General features: G+C 42.9%; 1 protein-coding gene across 1 annotated transcript; it reads right to left on the bottom strand.

Moving 5' to 3' along the window:
* Positions 1-993: 993 nt before the first annotated feature.
* Positions 994-3,811, bottom strand: LOC132143730 (uncharacterized). Its single transcript, XM_059554211.1, has 2 exons — positions 3,563-3,811; positions 994-3,055 (listed from the first exon to the last, which is right to left on the bottom strand). The coding sequence occupies exons 1-2, from the start codon at positions 3,726-3,728 to the stop codon at positions 1,779-1,781; spliced, it is 1,443 nt and encodes a 480-aa protein (XP_059410194.1). The 5' UTR covers positions 3,729-3,811; the 3' UTR covers positions 994-1,778.
* Between the last annotated feature and the right edge of the window lie 20,026 nt (positions 3,812-23,837).

The raw sequence follows: 23,837 nt of genomic DNA, 5'->3' as shown, positions 1-23,837 counted from the left end.
ACAGATTTTAAACCCAACAAGTTAACATTACTAGCAATATTACTGAAAATAAGTGAAATGCTACAGCTCAATGGATTGGCATATTAGCATCTGAATAGGTCATTTTACCACATTATCTTCATTAACACACTTATACTTGCAATTCACAGTAGACAGATTAACTAAAAACAATCTATCTCAATGTAGATCATGAGAACAGTAGAAATAAAGCAATTGCTAAATATCATGGCAGATATACATAACGTGCATGTAAACAAACGCTGGTTATGCACGCGCAATCGAAAATAATTATCATATCTGCAAATGCCGGCAAGATTACAACTTAATCTCAATACAAAGCATAATTTACCAAAAACAACTCACTTATAGGATGCACGCACACATAGTATGCGTGTATTGGATCGGCTAATGTCTCTTCTCTTCAACTTTGCTGTGCAATGGTAAAATGGCGATAAGACTTAAAAGGGCAACTCGTCTTAAAGGGGCAACACATCTTAAAAGGGTCATGCATGCAAGCCGTTTGTACAGCCACCCCCAAATTGTGTTCAATTTGACACTTGAGAAGGTTGCATGTGTGTTACTGCTGCTGCGTTGGGTGTATTGGGCTCCTCTGTATCATCTTCTGGAATAAGGGGTAGGGCCACAAGTCGAGCTACAGGTCTAGTATAAACCTTCCCTTGTACTTGGACATCCACTGATCTCACTTGCAAGTCTTGACTGGGGTGCACCTGGACTACCTTTCCAATTGGCCAATGGGCTCTGGGCTGATGAGGATCCATTATCATGACTATTGTGCCTGTAGTCATATTAGGGGATGTATGGTGCCATTTCTGTCTGACTTGCAAGTTCGGAAGGTAATGGCGGATGAAAGAAGAACAGAAGTGGTCAGCTAACACTTGAGAGTGTCTCCTACGGCGACGACTCAATCCCTCTTTAGGGTATATGACTGTAGGTAGGGAGTTGTTGGTGTGTGTTGGGTGTTACTGGATCAGGATCAGCCACATTACAAGACACATACCCGAGGGGTTTGGAGTTAAGGATGTTCTCTACTTCGATCAGAACAGTCCTGAGTACCTCCTCTGGTACTGTTTGGTCCCCAGTAGTTGTAGATAGTGCCATTTTAATGGATCTTATCTCCCTTTCCCACACTCCCCCAAAGTGTGGTGCTGCAGGGGATTGAAATGGAATGCTATCTTTTGTGGTGCGAGTTTTCGCTGGAGATCAGGTGACATGGCCTGGAATGCTTCGCACAGTTCCCGTTCACCACCTCGGAAATTTGTTCCTTGGTCTGACAGTAATTCTACTGGGGAACCTCTTCGAGCAATAAACCTATGTAGCGACATCAGAAATGAATCTGTGTCCAAGCTGTTCAGCAGGTCCACGTGTACGGCTCGTGTGGTAAGACACTTGTACAGGATTCCCCACCTCTTTTCTACTCGTCGACCAATCTTTACAAGGAAAGGGCCGAAGCAATCCATACCGGTGGAATGAAAAGCTGGTTTGTAGAGGCGTAAGCGTGCCAAAGGAAGGTCTGCCATTTTGGGAAAGCTAGGTTTGGCTCTGAGTCATTGACATTCTGTACAGGCATGCTGTAAGATGTGGATGGCTGCTCTTCCTCTTGACACCCAGAATTTTCTCCTTATTTCTGCAAACACCCGATCAGGACCTGGATGGCAGAGTCTTTCATCAAAGTCTTGAATAAGTAATTTCACGGCTGGATGTCTAGAATCTAGTACGAATGGATGTTTCAGGGCAGGATCTAAGGTTTCTGCATGTCGTTACCTACCACCAACCCGGATTAGATTGGTCGATGTGTCATATTCTGGAGTTAAGGTAAATAAGCTGCTATTATGTTGAAGAGGTTTGCCTGATCTCAATCGTTGTAATTCTTCATGGAAACTCTCACTTTGCACCTTCTGGAGTATGAATGTCTCGGCTGTTTGGTAAGTGTTTGCTGTAGGTTCTCCTGACTCTCCAGCTGCCCCATGTAGCTCCTGTGCAATGGCCTTCACCAGCTCTGTCCAGGACTTGTACTCACTGCCAAATTGTCTGTTTACAGCTACAACTCCACAGAATGCAGATTTCTTGAACTCAGACTTGTCGATCTTGGGGCACTCTGTAGGGTTTGCTGGCCAGTTCTCTGAGGAAAGGAGCAGGAATGGGGGCCCATGGCTCCATCTGTTTGGCTTAGCAAGGTCTTTTAGAGTCTTTCCTCTTGTAAGGTCGTCCGCTGGATTTTGAGCTGAATCCACGTATCGCCAAGCGGTGGTGTTGGTAAGCTCATGGATTTCAGCCACTCTAGTACCGACGAAAACCTTGAAATAGCAAGACTCTGACTGAATCCAAGACAGCACTGTAGTTGAGTCTGTCCAGAGAACTGTGTGGCGAAGTGGCAATGTTAACTCCTTCTGCAACTGGGTTTTTAGCTGTGCATCAATTACCGCAGCACAGAGCTCCAAGCGGGGTATTGACAGGACTCTTTTAGGTGCTACTCTAGAACGTACCAATACGAATGACAGATGGATCTTACCCTGCTGATCTTCAGTGCGCAGGTAGGCGACTGCTCCATATGCGCTCTCTGAAGCATCACTGAACACGTGAAGGTCTGTAATAGATCTTGTCTGATCTACTGAAGCTGGTACATATGATCTTGGGAAACTGATTTTGTGAAGAAACTGCAGCTGACTTTCCCATTCATTCCAGCTCTGAACCAAGGCTTGGGGAAGTTTAGTATCATCCCAGCTGTGCTGCTTGTTCCAAAGTTGTTGGACCAGTACCTTAGCCCTCGTAGTATACGGGAGGATATATCCTAAGGGGTCATACTGACTGGCTAAAACTTTATAAATAATCCTCATGGTTGGAGCCCCATGATCCATGGGCCGGTGACGGTAAGTCAGGACATCTGCTGGGCAATTCCAGCTAAGGCCCAATGTGGACTCTTGGACATCAGTCTTTTCATGGGCTAGCCAGAGTTCAAACCCATCCGATCTTGCTTCAGGTGGAAGATGGTTAATGACAGCTGGAATATTGCTGGCCCATTGCCTCAATTCAAAGCCTCCTTCAGCTAACAGACCCCTCAGCTTGTGAACCAATTGCTTAGCCTCCTCTGGTGATGGCAAGCTCTGCAAGCAATTGTCAATGTAAAAGCATCGTTCTATGGAGAACCTTACATCATCACCCGGTTGGCTATGGTCTCTTACATGCTGCTGTAAGGCAAAGGTTGCACAGCAGGGGCTGCATGTTGTCCCAAATGGCAGAACTTGCCATTCAAAAACATCAGGGGTGCCCTTTTCCTTGGAGTCACGCCAGATAAACCAAAGAAGTGGTCTATCTTCAGGAAGAAAGCGGACCTGGTAGAACATGCCCCGGGTATCCGCACTGATGGCGACTGCATGCTCACGGAATCTGAGTAAGACCCCAAGGAGAGATGAACCCAAGATGGGGCCAGCGAGGAGTGAATCATTTAAGCTGAGACCATTGAACTGAAATGAGCAATCAAACACCACACGATTCTTGCCATTATGGCGCACCATGTGATGTGGAATAAACCAGCACTCACCACCTCCTTCTCTTTCTTCTGAACTGAGCCTTCTGATTGCTCCTGACTGAACCAATTTCTGGATTTCGGAGGAATAGGCATCAGCTTGTTGCGGGTCTTTGGCAAATTTCCTCTCAGTACTGCGTAGGCGTGGCATGACTGCTTCCATAGTGGCGTGAAGATGGGGCATGTCACCTTTACGTAACAAGGGTGTTGCATACCGGCGTATTACATCCACCTTTATGCGAATTGTTTTGGCTTCCAGTAGTTCGATGGCCCCTTCAAGGGTTTGCATGTCATGACGGATTGTTTTCAGAGCTAAGCTTTCTTCAGTACCTCTCAAGCCAAGTTTTCGTACTGCATCTGGCAGAAGCATGGTACGCTCAGAACTGTCATCAAGGATTGCAAGTGTGTCTAATGTTCAATTGCCATGATGTAGGAGTACTCTGACAATCTTGAGCAAAACATTATTACTGCTGACTGGTTTGTTCAGGTACTGTACAGTGTCTGTGTCGCTGAACTAACTAGGCAAGCCTCGGTTTTGGATGACACTGTGACAGGCCTCTCATTTACCTCATGGAGGATTCGTAGATGCTTCCTTTGACAAAGTGGACATGGTTTCTTTAGACCACAATGGGCAGCCTGATGGGCAAGACCACAACACCAGCATCTCCTATTGGATCGTATCCACTCTGAGAGTTGATCTTTGGTGAGGGTTGGAATTTGAGGGCACTGACTGAAAGCATGTACAGAGTTCTGACAGTAAGAGCAATATACCATGGGCCTACCTTTAGCTTTCTCATCAATCTTGGCAGGAGAATTTGCAGTGGCTCTCACATCAACACTATTTCCAGGCCCAGTCAGTACTGTGGCAGTGGTTTGGCGTATTCGAGGAGCTACTCGGAACTCTCGTTTGGCTCTGCTTTCTCCCTTGGTAGTTTGATCATCATAGCTTTGGCACCAAGACTCATATTGACCAATGAGTATGTCCAATGAGTATGTCACCCCAGGCCGATGTAACATGTGGCAGCGGAAAAAAAAGCTTATTGAGATGGCATGCAACATGCAACCCACAATACAACTCAATGCTCCCTGCCTGGCCTAAAGTCTTAAGCAGCCCAACTAGAGACTGCACTTGAAGAGAGAACTTCTCAAAGGCTGAAGGGTCATTGCGGCTTATATCAGGTGAATCAAGAATAGTGGCAATCCGTCTTAATGCTACTTGGTGGGGCTGACCGAACCGCTCATTCAGGGCCAAAATGGTGTCTCGGTAAGGTGTAGCGGAGTGCAAGAAGGAGTCTGCTATTAGACAAGCATCGTCTGATTTCAAGTGGTCAACCAGTACTTGATATTTGAACATTTCAGTACTATCAGGTGGCAGAAGGTTTTCCAAGGCTATTTTTAATCGAGCAAACTCACTTGGATCTTTGGTGCGGAAGTAAGGAATGGTGGGGGAGAGACCTTTGTAATATTTCTCTGTCAGATCCACAGATGCCATGGGAGGTGACACATTATAGGAAACTGTCCTGTGTTGTTCAGGATAAAGACATCCTTGTTGTTCATGTGCATATGGAGGAGCTATCTGTCGGGCAGGATACTGGCCATAAATAAAGAATATAGTGGACTTAATATAAACTTTAGGATATAAACGCTCTGACTAATTACAATGGACACAGTCTGCATGTGAGGCGAGGCGATGATCAATGACAGCAGGAGGAAAAGCTCAGGGCTCGTACTGATGGGGTCGTGGGGTATGTAAAAAAGTAAAGAAAAAAAACCATCAAATTCGGTGCAAAATGTAACTGCAGTAAAGTTCTGTCGAGGTGCTCAGACCGACACAGACGTACCACTGGAAATATCTGCCTTAGCAGCTTTTGGTCTTCTCCATAAAAGCACAAGATGGTCAAATTCATCCCTCTCCACAAACAAGACGGGTTTGAACACAGTTTGACAGGCCTTCCTTTGGTCTTCCTTTTCAACTGAAATACAGAAAAAGGAAAATGTTGTTGTTGTTTTAATACATACATGATGAGACAGTGTGTTTTGAAATGATCTGTGAACAAAATATTTGAAAGGAAGGACTATAAGGAAAGTTATTAACACATAATAAATTAATTAAAGTAAATTAGGTATAACTAAATGTCTTCAACATTACCTGTCAAGTGTTGAACCAGTGAAGGACTTCAGCTTCCCTGACAACTTCTTAAAGTTCTGCATTGAGCTTCGAGTTCAAGTTCCCTGTTAATACTAGCAGCTTTCTGACAGAACTGATCCAAATCTGATTCTCAGCTTTGGAAATATGCCATGACGAACAAGAGAAAGAAATAAACATATGTGTGACTGAATTATAAATTACAGTTCAGAAAAATAGGGAAGGAACATCAGAGAGATAAAGAGAGAGAGAGAGAGAGAGAGAGAGAGAGAGCTTCATAAAGAGCTGCTAGACACTGAATGTTTTTGTAGGAGCTGGAGATGTGTGTGATATGAAGAAACTGCAAAACAGAAAAGAAAAGAAAAACACTGAATTACAAGTACATTACAAAAATGTATTAAAGGCATGGCACTGTGGTTAATTTTACAAATTAACTTTAAAATAGTTTTAAAGTAAACTACAAATACCACAGTAAAACAGTTATCGTGGTAAATAATATGGTAAGTGTTGTGGTCACTGGGCATTTCACAAATTAGTTTACTGGCATTCACAACAGATTTGTAAAGAAAACATCAAAATGCACTTATAACGTACTTCCACATTAATTGCAGAGAATCACAACAGTACCTTAAAAAATAAACCATAATATAAAATAGTTTACACACCTGGACAACAACGCTCTGCGAACTGTTGGGTCACTCCTCCTTTTTGTGAGTGGTAACGATGGTAACGACAGTCAAATGTCATTTGATGACGACACAACCGACAAACGAGACTGTCGTAATAAGGCCGCTAGAGGGCGCCTGATTTGAAAACGTAAAAATAGGTCGTAATACGCTGCTTGCACAAATTACATATGTGGTCGTTTTTAGGAGGAGGGCAGTCTTGCTATTAAGGGATAATATGGTAGAGTTTAAGTAGGCCTACCAAGCACACATTTTGGCACAGGCCTATGAGTAGTGAGTGATTTTCATTCTAGCGGTCCATCCAATAAGCAGCCCGAGGAAAGCTTTGAGTGAAAGCTTCTAAGCCAATCAGCGGCTTCTAACCCACGTGTGGACTCACCAGCCAATCGTCACCAGCAAGTGATCCAATGAAATGAATGACTTTGGCGGACGTCATTCATTCAAGACAGACACAGACACTTTTGCTAATATGAAACGTTCAAAAGAGATAAATGAAGTTAGCTTACTGCCAACAATGAAGGTGTATTTCTTTGTCTGCAGTGCTGCAGATAAGCCAAAGGATGATAAAGTAGGCAGGTTATTAAAAAACAAATGTTCTGCACATTGCTTTTGCTGAAAGCGTCAGATATCACGCACCTGAATTGGCTTGCAAAGTCCAACTGCGTCCTGTTAAATGCCTGTGGGTTGCATTGATGGTTGAAAGCCATGGGCGTCTTTCACTCGCGATAAAGGGTGTGTGTTGAATTCGGCCAATATACTCCTGCGGGCAATTAAGGGATGATGGAACCTATATTGTCGTTTTTCTAGTTAGGATACCTAGAACACATTCACTTTTAAATTGAGTAGGCTACCACAGGCTGATTTAAAACTAAACAAAATTGTAGCCTACGCACACTACTGTTGCTGAAAGCGTCTGATATAACGCACTTGGACTGGCTGGCAAAGTCCAACTTTGTCCTGTAATACGCGGCTGGGTTGCATTAAGAGGTGGTTAAGCCTAGCGTCTCTCACAGATGACAAGGGCGTTGGAAATGTCAAATAGACTCCTCTTGAAAGATAAATAATGGAAAACGTTGACCTCCTGTGTAAGGTGCAGGCAATCCTAATCATAGAGCAAACGTAAGTCGTTGCTGAAAACGCCTGTTACGTGTAGTCAGTGATGAGGTGAATTGATGACTGACAAAGCCCTGAGTCTGTAATAACATTGTGGATGGTTTTACATTGAAGTTGGTTGAAAGCCATGTGTGTGTCATCTATACGTAAAAGGGTGCTATATGCGTGGGCAAAAAAATGCAGAAGGACGTGACAAAACGGCCTTATATGACGCCGTGAGATGAGAACGGGTTGGTCTGGCTATGGACACCATTTCTACCTTTGAGATATGAAATAAACTTATTGATAAATCACATAATTAAATTTAAAATTTGGCAGACACCTTGTATGCAGATGCGCCAATATGTGTTTTCTCTAGGAAACAAAGTGACTGAATGTTGTTAACCGAAGGCTACACTGTAAAAAACTACAATGTACACTTGCTGGCAGCAATTAGCAAGTTATATAATTAAAGTAATTATGCAACTAAGCATAATTACAAACACTGAAAATGTTTTGCTGAGGAATGCTAATAGGTATAGCCCACATATATTCCAAATAGCCAATTCTAATTATCTCATGTTGCTCTGGCCACATAGATTTTTTTAAAGATTACAATTGTGTCCTCTACAAAGATGTTTCCTCAACATAGGAAATAAACTTAACACAATTGAATGCATTACTTCTCACGTCACGCAAAATAAAAGAAAGAGAAGATGAGTAAAAGCTAGTGCTCCAAATCACATGTGTCACAGGGTATCAAGGATGAGGACAAGGTAGATGCAGTGCTCCAAAACACATGTGTCACAGTGCTCTGGTGATTAGGTGCAGGTGCTTAGTACTCCGGTGATTGAGGGCATGGTTGAGTGACTGGTTCAGTGGCTGGTGTATTCGTGACAGTACCCCCTCCCCTACGGGCATCTCCAGACATCCAGGAATGACGACGAGGCCGACCTCAGCCCCTGGGAGTGGGACGATCTGGGTGGACCTGGTGGTAATCCTCACATAGCGAGGGGTCGAGAATGCAATCTTTGTCACCCCAAGATCTTCTTCAGTACTGTACCCCTCCCAGTCAATCAGGTATTGTAGACAGCCACCTTGTCACGATTTCCAAGACCTGGTAGGTGGCGTCGTCGGCATCAATCTCAGGTGGAGGAGGAGGTACTTCCGGCTCTGTGGAAGGAGGGAGAACAGGATCAGTGACAGGTTTGAGTAATGAAACATAGAAGGTAGGTGCAATACAGTATTGTAGCGGATCTGACTCGAATCAGACAAATTAAAGAGTCGATTAGGACTGTGATTGAAACACGAGCCGAATTCCTCAGTAAGGCAACAGGAAGTCATAAAACATTCTGTGCCACATGTCAGAAGCAAGATAACCAACCAACCAACCAACGCTTTCACAGAACAGCTTTCAACATTAACACCACTAGAACAATTATTGACAATTTAAATTCGGAGAAGAGATTGTCAAATTTGTTGTTCGTAATTGATAGGCAATGCTGGACATCACGTGTAAACCCATGAGAGTACTACACAAGATCCTTTGACTTCCCCCACCTAGCAGAACCAGACTGAAATTCCTCAGGGGGGCCTTTTAACCTCTGGTCTCCACAGAAATCTATGTCAAATAATGGCACAGAAAACTGTCTTTTATACATATATATATGGACGAAAATGAACTCAAAAAGACTTATAAATGGATATCAGTCCATCGCTTCACTCCATATTCATTTATATGTAACCCACACATTTGACTATCATGTTTATAATCTCTTATTGTGTATATCTTTTAATAACTATTGGATAGCTTAAGGATACATATTCATGTTTCATATGTATGTGCTTGAATCTGCTTGCTTGAAACAGTCATGACCATCAGTTATTTGTCAAATGTATCATATTCTTGTTATAGGAATCATGTCCAAAATTAGACCCTGCAAGAGCGGGAAAATTCGGACCATGTGCTTGATAAGATTACATATGATTTATGATACCCACGAGCCAAGACAATATCTGATTGGTCAAGACAACATTTGAGGTGTGGCCAACAGGCCAGTTTAATACCCCTAGAGGGCACTTTGAATACTTGGTGATGCCGTTTGGAACTAAAAACTAAATTCTGCTTTCAGTTTGAGCTTTGCTTTTGCTATCAGTCATGCCAGCTTTAAGCTTTTAGCTTGCGTTTAGCTTCTGCTATTAGTCATGTCTGCATGTCTCATGTGTTAGATTAGTTTATATGTCTTATATTTATCTAATAAAGCCTTATTCATATTGAAAAGAGAAGTATCTTGTGTTTTGTGCTTACAAGTTAATGCCTTAAACTGCCGATCTTGTTACTGTGCTAATTGATAGTGTTTTCACTATACTTTGGATATTAATATCCAGCGCAGATTTGATGTTAAACGGCTCGTTCAGTGAATCGCAGGGCGTCTCAGTGATCAGCCGTGAAACAGTGATTCTGTTCAAATTCCCTTTAAAATCTTAAATGATTCCCTTTGAGCTAAATTGACCTGTTTCCCTTACAGTATTGTCTGGGAAGCTTGAGTTCAAAAGTAACTTCATTAATCTGCCTAGGGATGGTGAAGGACCTATGTAGAGGGGACTCAGTTTCCAGGGCAGTCTAAGGTGGATGTCTCGAGTGAAGAAGAAAACTCGATCACCCGGAAGGTAGAGAGGGGCATCCCGATGACAGTCATTCACTTGTATCTTTTGACATCGGACTTCCTGCTGAAGATGGACATGAGCTGAGTCCCATACCCTCTCTCTGAACCAATAGTCCACAGATGGTACTTCAGACAGTTCTCCTGTCCACCATAATAATGTTGGTCGGTAGTTGAGTATATACAGAAAGGGGGTGAGGCTGGTAGATTCCTGACGAAAAAAAATTTGTGCATACTTGGCCCAAGGAAGGTATTGGCTCCAGGTGTTCTGTTTGGTGTGACAGTAGGCCCCTGAGGTAGCGCCCAATCTCTTGAATCTCCCGCTCAGTCTGGCCATTCATCTGTGGGTGGTATCCGGAAAAAACAAACTAACCAACACTCCTAATAGTCAGAAGAATTTAAGCCATACCCTAGAAATGAATTGAGGCCCTCTTTGACACTATGTCCTCTGGAATGCCAAAGTGTCGGAAGACGTTGTTGAAGAGAGCCTTTGCTGTTTCAAGGGCTGTAGACAGACCTTTGAGCAGGATGAGTGTGCAGGCCTTAGATAATCTGTCTACTGCGACAAGGATGGTAGTGGAGCGGTTGGAGGCAGATAAGTTGGTGGCAAATCAACTTCTAAGTTGGACCAGAGTTGGCACGTAATAGGCAATGATACCAGTTTGCCTCGGGTAGACGGTGAGGTGTTGAGATTATGGCACAGCCTGAACATCCTTTCACAAATTGGGTGATGTCCTGGGTCATATTTGACCACCAGTACCTTCCCTCGAGGAGTGAGAGGGTTCACTGCCTGCCTGGATGACCGGATCCAGGAGGCACATGTACAGAGTCCAGAGGGGAAATGTGGAAGGAGGTTGGTACATATGTTTTACTTTCTGGACCTCCTGGTGGAGCAGGTTCTTCTTTGGTGGTGGCACGGATGTCGTTGTCGAGAGACCAGATGATGGGATATATAAATAGGTCTGGAGGGAGTACCAGTTCCGGTTCCTCAGATACAGGTTCAGGTAAGTGAATTCTGGATAGGACATTCTTATGATTGGGATGGTAGGTAACTATGAAGTTGAATCTAGTGAAGAATAACACCCATCGGGCCTGTCTGGGGTTTAGGCTTTTCGCCTCTATGAGGTACTGTAAATTCTTATGGTCAGTCATGACTTTAAATGGGTGATTTGCTCCCTACAGCCAGTGCCACCACCATAATGGCAAGCAGTTTCCAATTACAAAATTCTGCTCCACAGGTGTTAGTTTCTCAGAGAAGCAGGCATATTGATAAGCACAGGGGGCTCTCAGCTGGGATAACACTGCTCCAACTCCAAGGGAAGAAGTATCCACTTCCATGATGAAAGGTCTGGTTGGGTCTGGGTGCCAGAGAACTGGTAGAAGTGTTGAAGATCCTTGATATTAAGAGGTTGTGGCCAGTTCTTCCATGCTTCCACTTTGGTATGGTCCATCTGGATACCTTCCAGCATGATGACATAGCCAAGGAACTGGATGGTAGGTTGGTGGAACTCACATTTCTCTAGCTTCAAATAGAGATGATATTGACGGAGCTGGCTGAGTACCTGTTGTTTGTGTGGTCAGAGATGTTGGTGGAGTAAATGAGGATGTCTTCTATGTAGATGACGATGAATTTGTGGAGAATTATTTGGAAGATTTCTACAAGAAGTTCTGAAAGACTGAAGGTGAGTTGGAGAGCCCATATGACGTGACTAGATGGAGTAGTGCCCGGATGGAGTAATGAATGCAGTTTTCCACTCATCTCCCTGACGGATGCAAATGAGGTTATAGGCACTGTGTAGGTCTAGCTTTGAGAACATGTGAACTCCACACAGTTACTCGAGGGCTACTGGTACTAAAGGAAGGCGGTAAGCATTCTTTACCATCTGGGAGCTGAGAATGCGATAGTTAATACATGGTCGAAGGCCACCATCCTTCTTTGCCACGAAGAAGAAACTGGAACCCGCCAGATAGGTAGATGGTCGAATGAACCCCTGTTATAATGCTTCCTTGATTTCAATTCAATTCAATTACATTTTATTTGTATAGTGCTTTTTACAATACAAATAATTACAAATCTCTACAGAAAATTATATTGCTACAACATTTAGTGGCATAGTAGTAGTTATTTCTTCAAATGATAGAAATTTAAAGAAAAAAAAAATTACAGATGATGAATACTATTAACTGCAATTATCCTCTGAGGTCCTCTGAGGGGTTGGCATCTTCTCTTCTTAGATGTTTTGGATCCAGACTGAATGTCAAGCCCATGGCAGAAACAGAGAAACAAATAGAGGCAGAATTAATGTAGCTGCTGTTCCAACAAAGTAATATAACCCAAACTAAAGAATAATAATGCGCATTTGATCAGATATAACTGCAGTCCAATATTATTATGTACTCATCCATGGCTTTGCGCTCTGGAATTGAAAGTGAGTGTATTTAATCCCATGGTACAGTAGTTTGTCTCCAGGCAGGAGGTCTATTGCACAGTTCCATGGCTGGTGTGTTGGAAGTTTCGTGGCAACGACTTTGCTAAAGACATCCTGGAATGCCCGGTACTCCTCTGGGAGGTTGAATTTGGCTGCGGTTTCCGGGCTGTAGATGGTGGTCGATCCCAGGATGTCAGTTCTTGGTTATGGAACTGGAAGTGCTTGGAGGCAGCATTCCCAGGGTAATAAGGACATGTTGTTATGGTGTACAATTTTAGTGTTGTAGATTAGATAGCCTTTTGTATTGGGTCTCAACAGTCTTAAAGAATTCCTTCATTGTGTGATTTGCAGTCTTTAAAAGTAGAAGCACTACTGCAGCGGCTGTAAACAGAATATGACATATCTAAAGTGACACATCCATTACCATTCGCCTTCATTCATTTGCACATCTGTGTGGACAATTTGAGTTCATGTCTGTCTTGGATTATTTTTAAATAACACCTTCTGTCATTTCTGCTATTCTAACTGTCATGCCAAATCAAAGTCTATAAAATGATAAAAATGTTATACTGAACGTTCTAAAACATGTTTATATAAAACAAGCACAAAGAATTATTAATTTAATTATTAATTTTGACAGAAAGTCCTTGACAGAAAGTCCTAATAGTACTGTAGTTTTTGAAGAGATATACAAAACGCTTTCTCCAGTGCTTTGATGAAACAGACATTTGATTTTTCATTTTTTTTCACAGAACTTGCCAATTGCAAAATAATGACATTTTCTGACATCTACAATTAAGAATTTGGCATCAACAACACATGTGTTTGGTAACTACACCTGAAATCCATTATCCTTGACTAATACAACAAGCATCATTGTGGTCTGGCTGTTTTGTGTCATCACTCTAGCACAAATTGGCCATTAATGACAAGCAATTAGAATTTCAAAAAGTTAGATCTATTACCTGTTTTTGAACACTTTTTTTTTTTTCTAAAATGAGAAAGTGTACGACGTTTGAAGCATTAGTTTAAACACGAAATCATTAAGTGATTTCACTATAAGTGAAATTGTGGGAATGTATTTAGCCTGCTTCATTGCATCAGTTTCCTCTGTATGTTCCTTTTGAACTTCTTTTATGAAGAAAATTACTAATGATGAAATATATCCCTTGATGCATCCCGTGATTGAAATAGATCAAACCAATGCTTTATAGTCATTGGTTAGTTTGTGTACTGGTAAAAAAAAAATAAATAAATAAAAATAAATAAATAAATAAATATATATATATATATATATATATATATATATATATATATATATATATATATATATATATATATATAAATATATATATATATATATATATATATATATATATATATATATATATATATATATTACCAGGAATAATTGACTCCGGACCGTTGAATTATTAAAAAAATAATGCACACCCAAGGTGGTGATGCAGCCACGACATGAAGTGGGGTGTGCATTATTCTTCTAATAATTCCATGGCCCAGAGTCAATTATTCTGCTTATACTGTGGTTCCCTTACCACACCTCAAGACATCAATCAGATGATATATTTAAAGCGATTCATCTGGTTTTTGTACAAAAACTTCGCTATTGTGAGTAGGATTATTTCCTCTGCATCTCATCCAATGGCTCTTTTGCTAGTTCCAAAACGTAAATGTAAATCTGGTAATGGAGGCATGAGTCGTTGATAGAATTCTTATGAATATATTAATTTAATTTATTAGATAATATTAATAAAAGTTATTAGAAAGCGATCGAGAGAGACAGAGGCACACAGAGAAAGATAAAGAAAGATAGAGAGAGAGAGAGAGAGAGAGAGAGAGAGAGAGAGAGAGAGAGCTTGTGTGAATTAGGGCTACCTCTGTGCGTCCCTCAACAGTCTTCTGCTGCAGCATCTCTAAACAGCACTATTATCACCCCGCTAGTGAGAAATGTCATGTGTAGCCTTTAGGATTCTATACTATATAGACTAACTTATATATATTACTTATATATATATATATTAAAAAATAACTAAAAAATAATTAAAATTATTAACGCATTTAACGCACTTCCCCCGCCACAGACCTATGTGGATCATCTGCCATTTCACACAGTCGATTGATGACTAATATGAGGCAGGGCAACAACTTACTGAATGATGGAGCCTAGAAAATACCACTGAAATTCAAGATATTTTGTCTCATAATTACAATAAATACAAATATTGCACGAGCTGTAGGCTAATTGCAATTTCACTCTAGTGCAAATGTGATACTCATCTTATACAACAGTTCATTAAGAAGTTAATATTGTGTTATTTTAGACACAATGTTGTCTGTTTTGCTCAATTTTGCCAACCAAAGTATAAAGACAAATCAGAACTGTTCATCCCAGAGCAACCCATGTTTTGAGCGAATTGGGTGAACCATTTGGCGCACTGAAACATTGGCCATAGTCGTGTTGGATTTGAAGTGGCGCTGCACAGACCGATCGGTGTATGACATCAAAGTACTGTGAGGGTGATTCAAAAGCACAAGGAGTTGTCTGCTCTCTAAAGCTCTTGCGGTTCTTTGATGTCACACTCTGATCAGTTTGATGGTGACGAACAAGCCTAATGATTCAATGAACCATTTATAAAGAACCCTTTACTTCACTCCTGAATGAATCAGCCATTTGAACGAATCAAACGAATAAATAAATGACTCGATGACTTAATCATTAAGACATTTACTACCACCTACTGGGAATTTTAGTTTATTATTTAGAATACAATTTTATGAAAGAAATAATTTAATAAATAAATAATAATAATAATAAAATTAAGGTAATAAATTATTAAAGTTATTGTAACAACAAGTCAGAGACGTTCGGATCCATGTTCAGTACTTTATTATCAAGAATGATCAAACAGGCAGAGATCAGAGAATGGCGTCAGGTATGTCAGGGGATATCCAAAATCAGAAACAGAAACAAGCAGAGGTCGGGGAAGGCAGCAGAGAATCACAGTAGGTATAAACAATCCAAGATCAAACACGGAAGGAACAAACACAGGGAAAACACTCGGAAATGTCAGACTATACTAAACAAGACTTCGCAAAGACTGAGAGTCAAAACACAGTTTATATAGGGGAGTGGTAATGGGGAACACCTGGTTGTGATTAGCCCTAAGAACGGGACACCAAATACAAAAGTCCAGAGTGGAGTGCCCTCTGTTGGAGTTCAAGGGCACTCCAGCTAATAATGGTGACAGTTATATATATATATATATATATATATATATATATATATATATATATATATATATATATATATATATATAGATATATAGATATATTTATATTATGGACAGTTCAGCTCTTCATTTGTAATTTGGCTATGACTTTAAATTATCTTTTCAGAGTAATTTCTCCAAATTTGATGTGCAATTAATTAGATTAATTAATCACCACATCATGTAATTAATAAGATAAAAAATCGTAACCGCTTACCAGCCCTAATATATATATATATATATATATATATATATATATATATATATATATATATATATATATATATATATATATATACAGTACAGAAAAAAAGTTTGGAAACATTACTATTTTTAATGTTTTTGAAAGAAGTTTCTTCTGCTCATCAAGCCTGCATTTATTTGATCAAAAATACAGAAAAAAAATTAATATTGTGATATATTATTACAATTTAAAATAATTGTTTTTACATTTATTATACTTATATACTTATGTATATTTTGCCAGCCCTTTTTCTCACTCTGGATAAGTACAGTTACTGAATAGAAGGGAGGGTTGTACCGATGATTCTCTCAGCAGTCCGGACTACCCTCTATAGTCTTCTGAGGTAAGATTTAGAAGCTGAGCTGAACCAGACAGTTACTGAAGTGCAGAGGATGGATTCAATGATGGTGGAGTAGAACTGTTTCAGCAGCTTCTGTGGCAGGTTAAACTTTGTCAGATGGCCTTTACAACCTCTGCTGGGCCTTTTTCAGAGTGGAATCAAAGTGAATGTCCCACTTCAGGTCCTGAGAGATTTTGGTACCCAGGAACCTGAATGACTCCACTGCAGTCACAGTGCTGTTCATGATGGTGAGTGGGGGGAGTGCAGGGGGGTTTCTCATGAAGTCCACGATCATCTCCACTGTTTTGAGCGTGTTAAGCTCCAGGTTGTTGAGAGTGCACCAGACAGCCAGCTCTTTAACCTCCTGTCTGTAAGCAGACTCATCACCGTCCTGAATGAGGCTGATGAGTGTTGTCTCAGAGCTGGACAGAGGGGTCCTTAGACGTGCAATGATAAGTGTACAGGGAGAAGAGCAGTGGTGAGAGAACGCAGCCCTGGGGAGCTCCGGTGCTGATTGTACGGGTGATGGATGTGTATTTTCCCAGCCTCACTAGCTTCTGCCTGTCTGTCAGGAAGCTGTTGGTCCACTGACAGACAGAGGTGGGCAGGGACAGCTGAGTTAATTTGGGCAGGAGGAGGTTTGGGATGATCGTGGTAAAGGCTAATATGAAGTCCACAAACAGGATCCTCACAAAGGTCCCCGTTCTATCTAGGTGTTGCAGAACATAATGCAGTCTTATGTTTACTGCATCGTCCACAGACCTGTTTGCTCTGGAGGCAAACTGAAGAGGATCCAGTCAGGGTCCAGTGATGTCCTTCAGGTGGGCCAGCACCAGTTTTTCAAATGACTTCATGACCACAGACTTTAGAGCCACAGGCCTGTAGTCATTTAGTCCTGTAATTTTGGATTTCTTTGGGATGGGGATGATGGTTGAGCGTTTGGAGCATGAAGGGACTTCGCACAGCTCCAGAGATCTGTTGAAGATCTGTGTGAAGATGGGAGCCAGCTGGTCAGCACATGATTTCAGACAGGCTGGTGTAACACAATCTGGGCCTGGTGCTTTTTTCCTTTTCTGTTTCCAGAAGACCTGGCACACCGCATCCTCGCTTATCTGTATTGCAGGTGTGGGGGAGAAGGGGGATGCAGGAGGTGTGAATGGTGAGAGCGGTTGATTGGAGAGGCGTTCAGGGCAGGTTGCAGGAGTGGATGGTGTGAACGGTTGTTTGGAGAGGTGTTCAGGGTGGGTTGCAGGAGTGGATGGTGTGAACGGTTGTTTGGAGAGGTGTTCAGGGCGGGTTGCAGGAGTGTATGGTGTGAACGGTTGTTTGGAGAGGTGATCAGGGCGGGTTGCAGGAGTTGTGAATGGTGTGAATGGTTGTGTGGAGAGGTGTTCAGGGCAGGTGATGGGTGTTCTTCTTTCAAACCTGCAGTAAAACTCATTCAGATCGTCTGCCAGTCGTTGATTCTCCACAGTGCTGGGGGGTGGTGTCTTGTAATTGGTGATCTCCTTTAGACTTTTCCACACTGATGCTGAGTCGTTGGACGTGAACTGAGTCCTTGTTTTTCCAGAATAATTCCACTTTGCTATGTTGATCTCCTTTTCCAGTGTGTATTTAGCCTGTTTATACAGGACATTATCCCCCTTTATGTAAGCATCTTCTTTGGCCCGACAGAGCTGTCTGAGTTTTGCAGTGAACCACGGTTTGTCATTGTTGTAATTTGGTTGAGTCCTGGTAGGAATACACATATCCTCACAGAAACAGATATAAGATGTTACAGTCTCTGTGAGCTCGTCCAGATTGGTGGCAGCAGCTTCAAAAACACTCCAATCAGTGAGGTCAAAACAAGATTGTAAATCCTGCTCTGCTTCATTAGTCCATCTTTTTACAGTCTTTAATACAGGTTTAGCTGATTTACGTTTCTGCCTGTAGGTCGGTATAAGATGAACCAGACAGTGATCAGAATGTCCCAGAGCTGCACGTGGAAAAGAGCTATATGCATCCTTTATTGTGGTGTAACAGTCCAATCCAATAGATCCAATATATTACTGTCTCTGGTGGGACAAGTGATGTGTTGTCTCATTGATTTAAAAGCATGTCCCGCCGCCACGCGATTTCCCCGTTGATTCTGTGTCGCGGTCCGCTCTGAACAGGTGAAAGCCCGGCAGATAGAGCGCGCTGTCCAGTATGGCGTCATTCAGCCAAGTTTCTGTGAAACACAGAGAGGCAGAGTGTGAGAAATCCTTATTTGTCCGAGAGAGCAGAAGGAGTTCGTCCGTTTTGTTGGGTAGAGAGCAGAGATTTGCCAGATGGATGCTAGGCACCAGCGTTCGAAAGATGTGTGTTGCCGAATGTCCAGCAATTCGTCCCTGGTGAATCTGATTGCAGGAATATGACTAAAGACAGGACAAACTATCAAAAACACAAAGACAACTGCAGAGCATGTCACGGAGGCAGCCATCCTGTTATTGGCGCCAGATCCAGATACTGTGACAAATGTGATCAAATGCTGTATATTTATTTAAAAGTAGGTTTTCTTGATTCAATGAGCCTAAACAAAACATAACACAATGTTTTCCAATGTCATTTAAAAACATTCAGATGTTCAACAAATAGAAACATGGATCTCAGAAATTGTGGGTGGGTAAAGTGAGAAGGGATGATGAGTAAAAACGTCTCAAGGTTACGTATGTAACCCTGGTTCCTTGAAGGAACGAGACGCTGCGTCGAACGCTTTGGGGAACGTCCCTGACGAGACCGACTCTGAATATCGTGTGCAATCTGTCCAACGGAAGGGCGTGACGTCACGGGCGGGGTGACGTAGCGACCAGGAAGCTATAAAAGCATTTGCCGTGCAGCTGGCTTCAGCTTCGAGTAGGGAAGCAAGCGCCGGCAGGGGAGCCGGGAGTATGGCTCTGCGAGGCCGCGTATCGTTCCTTCAAGGAACCAGGGTTACATACGTAACCTTGAGACGTTCCTTTTCAGGAACTCGAGCTGCGTCGAACGCTTTGGGGAACGATGTGACCACGCTGCCAGACTTCCAAATCCCTGCCTAGTGTGTATCCGAAGAGCACAGCTAAGGCGAGAGAACAGAAGAGCCCCAAGTGGCTCTCATGTCAAGGTCATAAAATCTGACAAATGTAGAGGCCGTGGACCACCCCGCAGCGTTGCAGATGTCCAAGAGGGACACACCTGCTGAGAAGGCCTTAGAGGCCGCCATACCCCGAGTAGAGTGAGCCTTGGCTCCCAAAGGAAGGGAAAGTTTTAAGTGTCAGATGTCTATCTGAGATATCTTGTATTGGCTCGAATGGAGCTTTACAAAGAGCCTCTAAAACCACAAGCAAATCCCAGGGGGAACACGGGATCGTACTGGAGGTCTCAGCCTCAGCGCACCGCGGAGGAAACGTGTAACTAGGGGGTGTCTACCCACTGACTGATCATTGAAAGGGACATGGTAAGCAGCTATGGCCGCCACCTATACCTTTAAGGTGGAGTGAGTTAACCCCGCAGAGAGCCTAGCTTGGAGAAACTCAAGAACTGTACCAACAGGGCAGTTAACAGGGTCAAGCTGGCGGTCTCTGCACCATGAGGTGAAGAGCTTCCACCTCAGGGCATACAGTTTCCTCATAGAGGGAGCTCTGGATTGGAGGAGGGTCTCAACAACCTCGGTTGAGAGACCGGAAGCTATGAACTGTGCCCCCTCAGAGGCCACACCCACAAATTCCACAACTCCGCAAGGGTGAATTATTTTGCCATGTGCCTGAGAGAGTAGATCTGTCCTGATCGGAATCTCCCATGGAGAGTCGTCGAGGAGAGAGATCAGATCTGCGAGCCATAACGGGCTCGACCAGAACGGGGCTGACCAGAATGTCTGCTCCCACAGTCAATCTCCCAGGAATTTACACTGCTCCGAACAAGAGGAGTTTGTCCTGGGACCACAGAAGGATATGTTGTGCCAGCTGGTACAAGGGGCGCAAATGCAGATCTCTCTGGTGACCGATATAAGAAATCGCCAATGTGTTGTCGGTGCGCACCAACACATGGTGACCTCTCAGGTCTGGGAGGAAATATTTCAATGCTTGATGCACCTCTAGACAACTGGTATGCCATGTCAGATGGCGACCACTCCACAGACCGCGGGCAGGGTGGCCACTCATGACCGCACCCCAACCGGTGAGGGATGCGTCTGTCGCTAGCGTTACACGGCGACCAAGAGCTCCCAGCACCGGGCCCTGATTCAAGAACCAAGGTTTCTTCCATATGTCTAAGGCACGAAGGTATCGCCTCATGACCTTGATACTTCATAATGGATTCCCCCTTGGGGAAAATCCCTTGGTCTTGAGCCACCACTGTAGGGATCTCATGTGCAGGAGGCCAAAAGGTCTCACATTAGATGCAGCTGCCATAAGCCCTAACAGTCTCTGAAACTGTTTTGACAGTGAGTGACTGGCCTTCTTTGACTCTCTCGACTGATGTGAGGATCAACTCGATCCGAGCAGGAGACAGACGTGCCTGCATCGTGGTCGAAATCCACACTACGCCTAGATAGGTGGTTCTCTGAACTGGAGAAAGTACACTCTTCTTGGCGTTTAGTCTCAAACCCAGCTCCCCCATATGTGCGAGAACGACATCTCGATGTCGAACCGCCATTTGCTCTGATTGAGCTAAAATCAACCAATTGTCGATATAGTTCAGAATGCGGAAACCCTGCATACGGAGGGATACCTGAGCTGCATGTACACATTTTGTGAACGTGCAGGGTGAGAGTGCAAGGCCGAAGGGAAGTACTCAATATTGGTAGGCTTTGCCCCCAAAAGCGAACCTCAGAAACTTCCTGTATTGTGGAAGGATGGATATGGAAGTATCCGTCTTTGAGATCTATTGTGACAAACCAGTCCTCGGATCTGATTTGAGCTACAACCTGTTTGACAGTGAGCATTTTAAACTTCAGTGACATTACTGAGAGGTTTAGATGGCATAAGTCTAAGATCGGACGCAACCCCCCATCGTTCTTTGGAACTATGAAATACCGGCTACAAAACCCAGATTCCCTGTCTAGAGGAGGGACCACCTCGATGGCCTCCTTCCTTAAAAGGGTATTCACTTTTTGTTCCATAACCAGAGCCTGCCGGGGACCGACTATTGTCAGTGTAACCCCATTGAATCTCAGCGGTGGATTGCCGAACTGAATTGGGATTGACCCATTGGGATACATTGGCAGTAGTTTCCAAGCTGCTAACTAATGTACTAAGGGAATCAGTCTCTCGAGACTGATCTCTGGTGTAAGAGGCCCCCGAAGGGGAGGCAAGCGTCTCAGCTCCGCTACGCTCACAGGCGGAAAAAACTGAGAGTAGTGCTCGCTGGAAGCCGCTGCACCCTGAAACTCTGGCAGGGTTGGCAGACCCACCTCCTGAGAGCACTGAGGTGAGACGGGCACCGTGTAATGAGGTGGACACCGCTCTACCCCAGTAGGGGCCGCCCTCTGTTGTCGTGACCGAAATGCGTCGTGACTTCTTGGCCGTGGACCTCCCAACCTGAAGTACCGGATTCGGATTAGGCTGAGAAGTCACTGGCCCAGTACGTCTGTTGGTACGCGGAGGGGGCTGCTCCCGCCCAGCAGTCCCTCCAGTACATCTAACTTCATCAGTCAAATAACTGTCATTATATTCCTCAGAATTTAATGAAATCAAACAATCAGACAAGTGAATACGGTCTGGATTGTGATACAATACACATTGAAGTGATATATTGACTTCTCAAAGTTAGATAACAGTCATTAGATTCCTCAGAATCCAATGCAATCCAACAATCAGACAAGTATACACGGTCTAGATTGTGATAAAGTACACATTGTAGTGATATATTGACTTCTCAAAGTCATATTCCTCAGAATTTTAAATAATCAAACAATCAGACAAGTAAACACGGTCTAGATTGTGATACAATACACATTGAAGTGATATATTAACTTCTCAATGTCATTAAATTTCTCAGAATTTAATGTAATCAAACAATCAGACATATAAAAAAACGTCTAAATTGTGATAAAGTAGACATTGAAGTGATAGAACTAACTCCTGCTTATTAAATGGAGTTTAAATAACCAGACACGCGGTCGGGTATAGAAAATTTCACATCAAAACTGGAAATGATGTAATACATGCGTTGCCTCGACAGCGCGCGAATAGCTTAGTCACACAAACAATATTAATCCCCTCGGAGATTAAATAGCTGCTCATTAACGCTGCCCGTATAATGTTAGGCATAACACTGTTTGTTTTTACTGGTGCTTATGCAACTTTATGTTTGTGCAACTCCAAGCTCGCCGATGCCCTCTGTGTCAATCTCCTCGGAAAAAGAAAGGCAGAGCGTCAAGCCCGATGCTCGGGGGGGGAGAACCGAAGCTCGGGCTTCCGAACCCCGGAACCTGCGCGCTTTGATCCCGGGCAGACCACACACAGACCGTGTGTATCCCCACCTCCAACGTTTAACTTTGTTGAGTAGGGAGGAACACACAATCTGAACGCGGTCTGGATTCACCCTTCAGATGCCAATCTTAGCTTTGCTCTCTGACATAGCTACTTAAAGGAGCATAGCTACTTAGCTACTTAAACGACATAGCTACTTAAACGACAATAAATAAGACTGACAAGACAGAATGACATGCACACACAGAGCGCTTGCTGAAGGACAAGAAGCTGAAGCCAGCTGCACCGCACGTGCTTTTATAGCTTCCTGGTCGCTACGTCACCCCGCCCGTGACGTCACGCCCTTCCGTTGGACAGATTGCACACGATATTCAGAGTCGGTCTCGTTAGGGACGTTCCCCAACGCGTTCGACACAGCTCGAGTTCCTGAAAAGGAACTAATCAGTGTCTGTTTTACAGCAGGGTTGTGCTTTGGACAATATAAAGATAACTTTTGCAATGTTGCAAAAGTTGTTGCAATGTTACGTTTATTGATGCCTGTTTTCAACCAGTTACAGTACTACAAATCCAATCCAAAAGAAAATATTTTGAAATTTGCTGGTAATCAAACAGTTGGTTGTTGCCATTGATTTCCATAGTAGGAATTAACAAAATTCCTAAAAAAAAAGGTTTGGAACGACATGAGCGCAAGTAAATTATGTCAGAAATTTTCATTTTTGGGTGAACTTTCAGTTTAATATTCAAATCTAAGAATCCAGATTTTAATCTCATACATTTTACAAATTTTATTTCTTGGCTTTAAAAGCTCAGTTCTCCCAAAAATGCAAATGTACAACCCATAAGGCCCTTTTTTCTTTGTTTTAATTACATCCTTACTAGATTTCTGGGCCTTGAATGTGGTAGTTATATTGCCATCTAAGCAGGGTCAGAAAGCTCTCTGATTTCGGTAGCACTTTATTTTACAGTCCTGTTCCT

This window comes from Carassius carassius, chromosome 7, assembly GCF_963082965.1.
Source record: "Carassius carassius chromosome 7, fCarCar2.1, whole genome shotgun sequence".
Taxonomy (NCBI): domain Eukaryota; kingdom Metazoa; phylum Chordata; class Actinopteri; order Cypriniformes; family Cyprinidae; genus Carassius; species Carassius carassius.
This window is presented reverse-complemented; position numbering and strand designations above follow the sequence as displayed.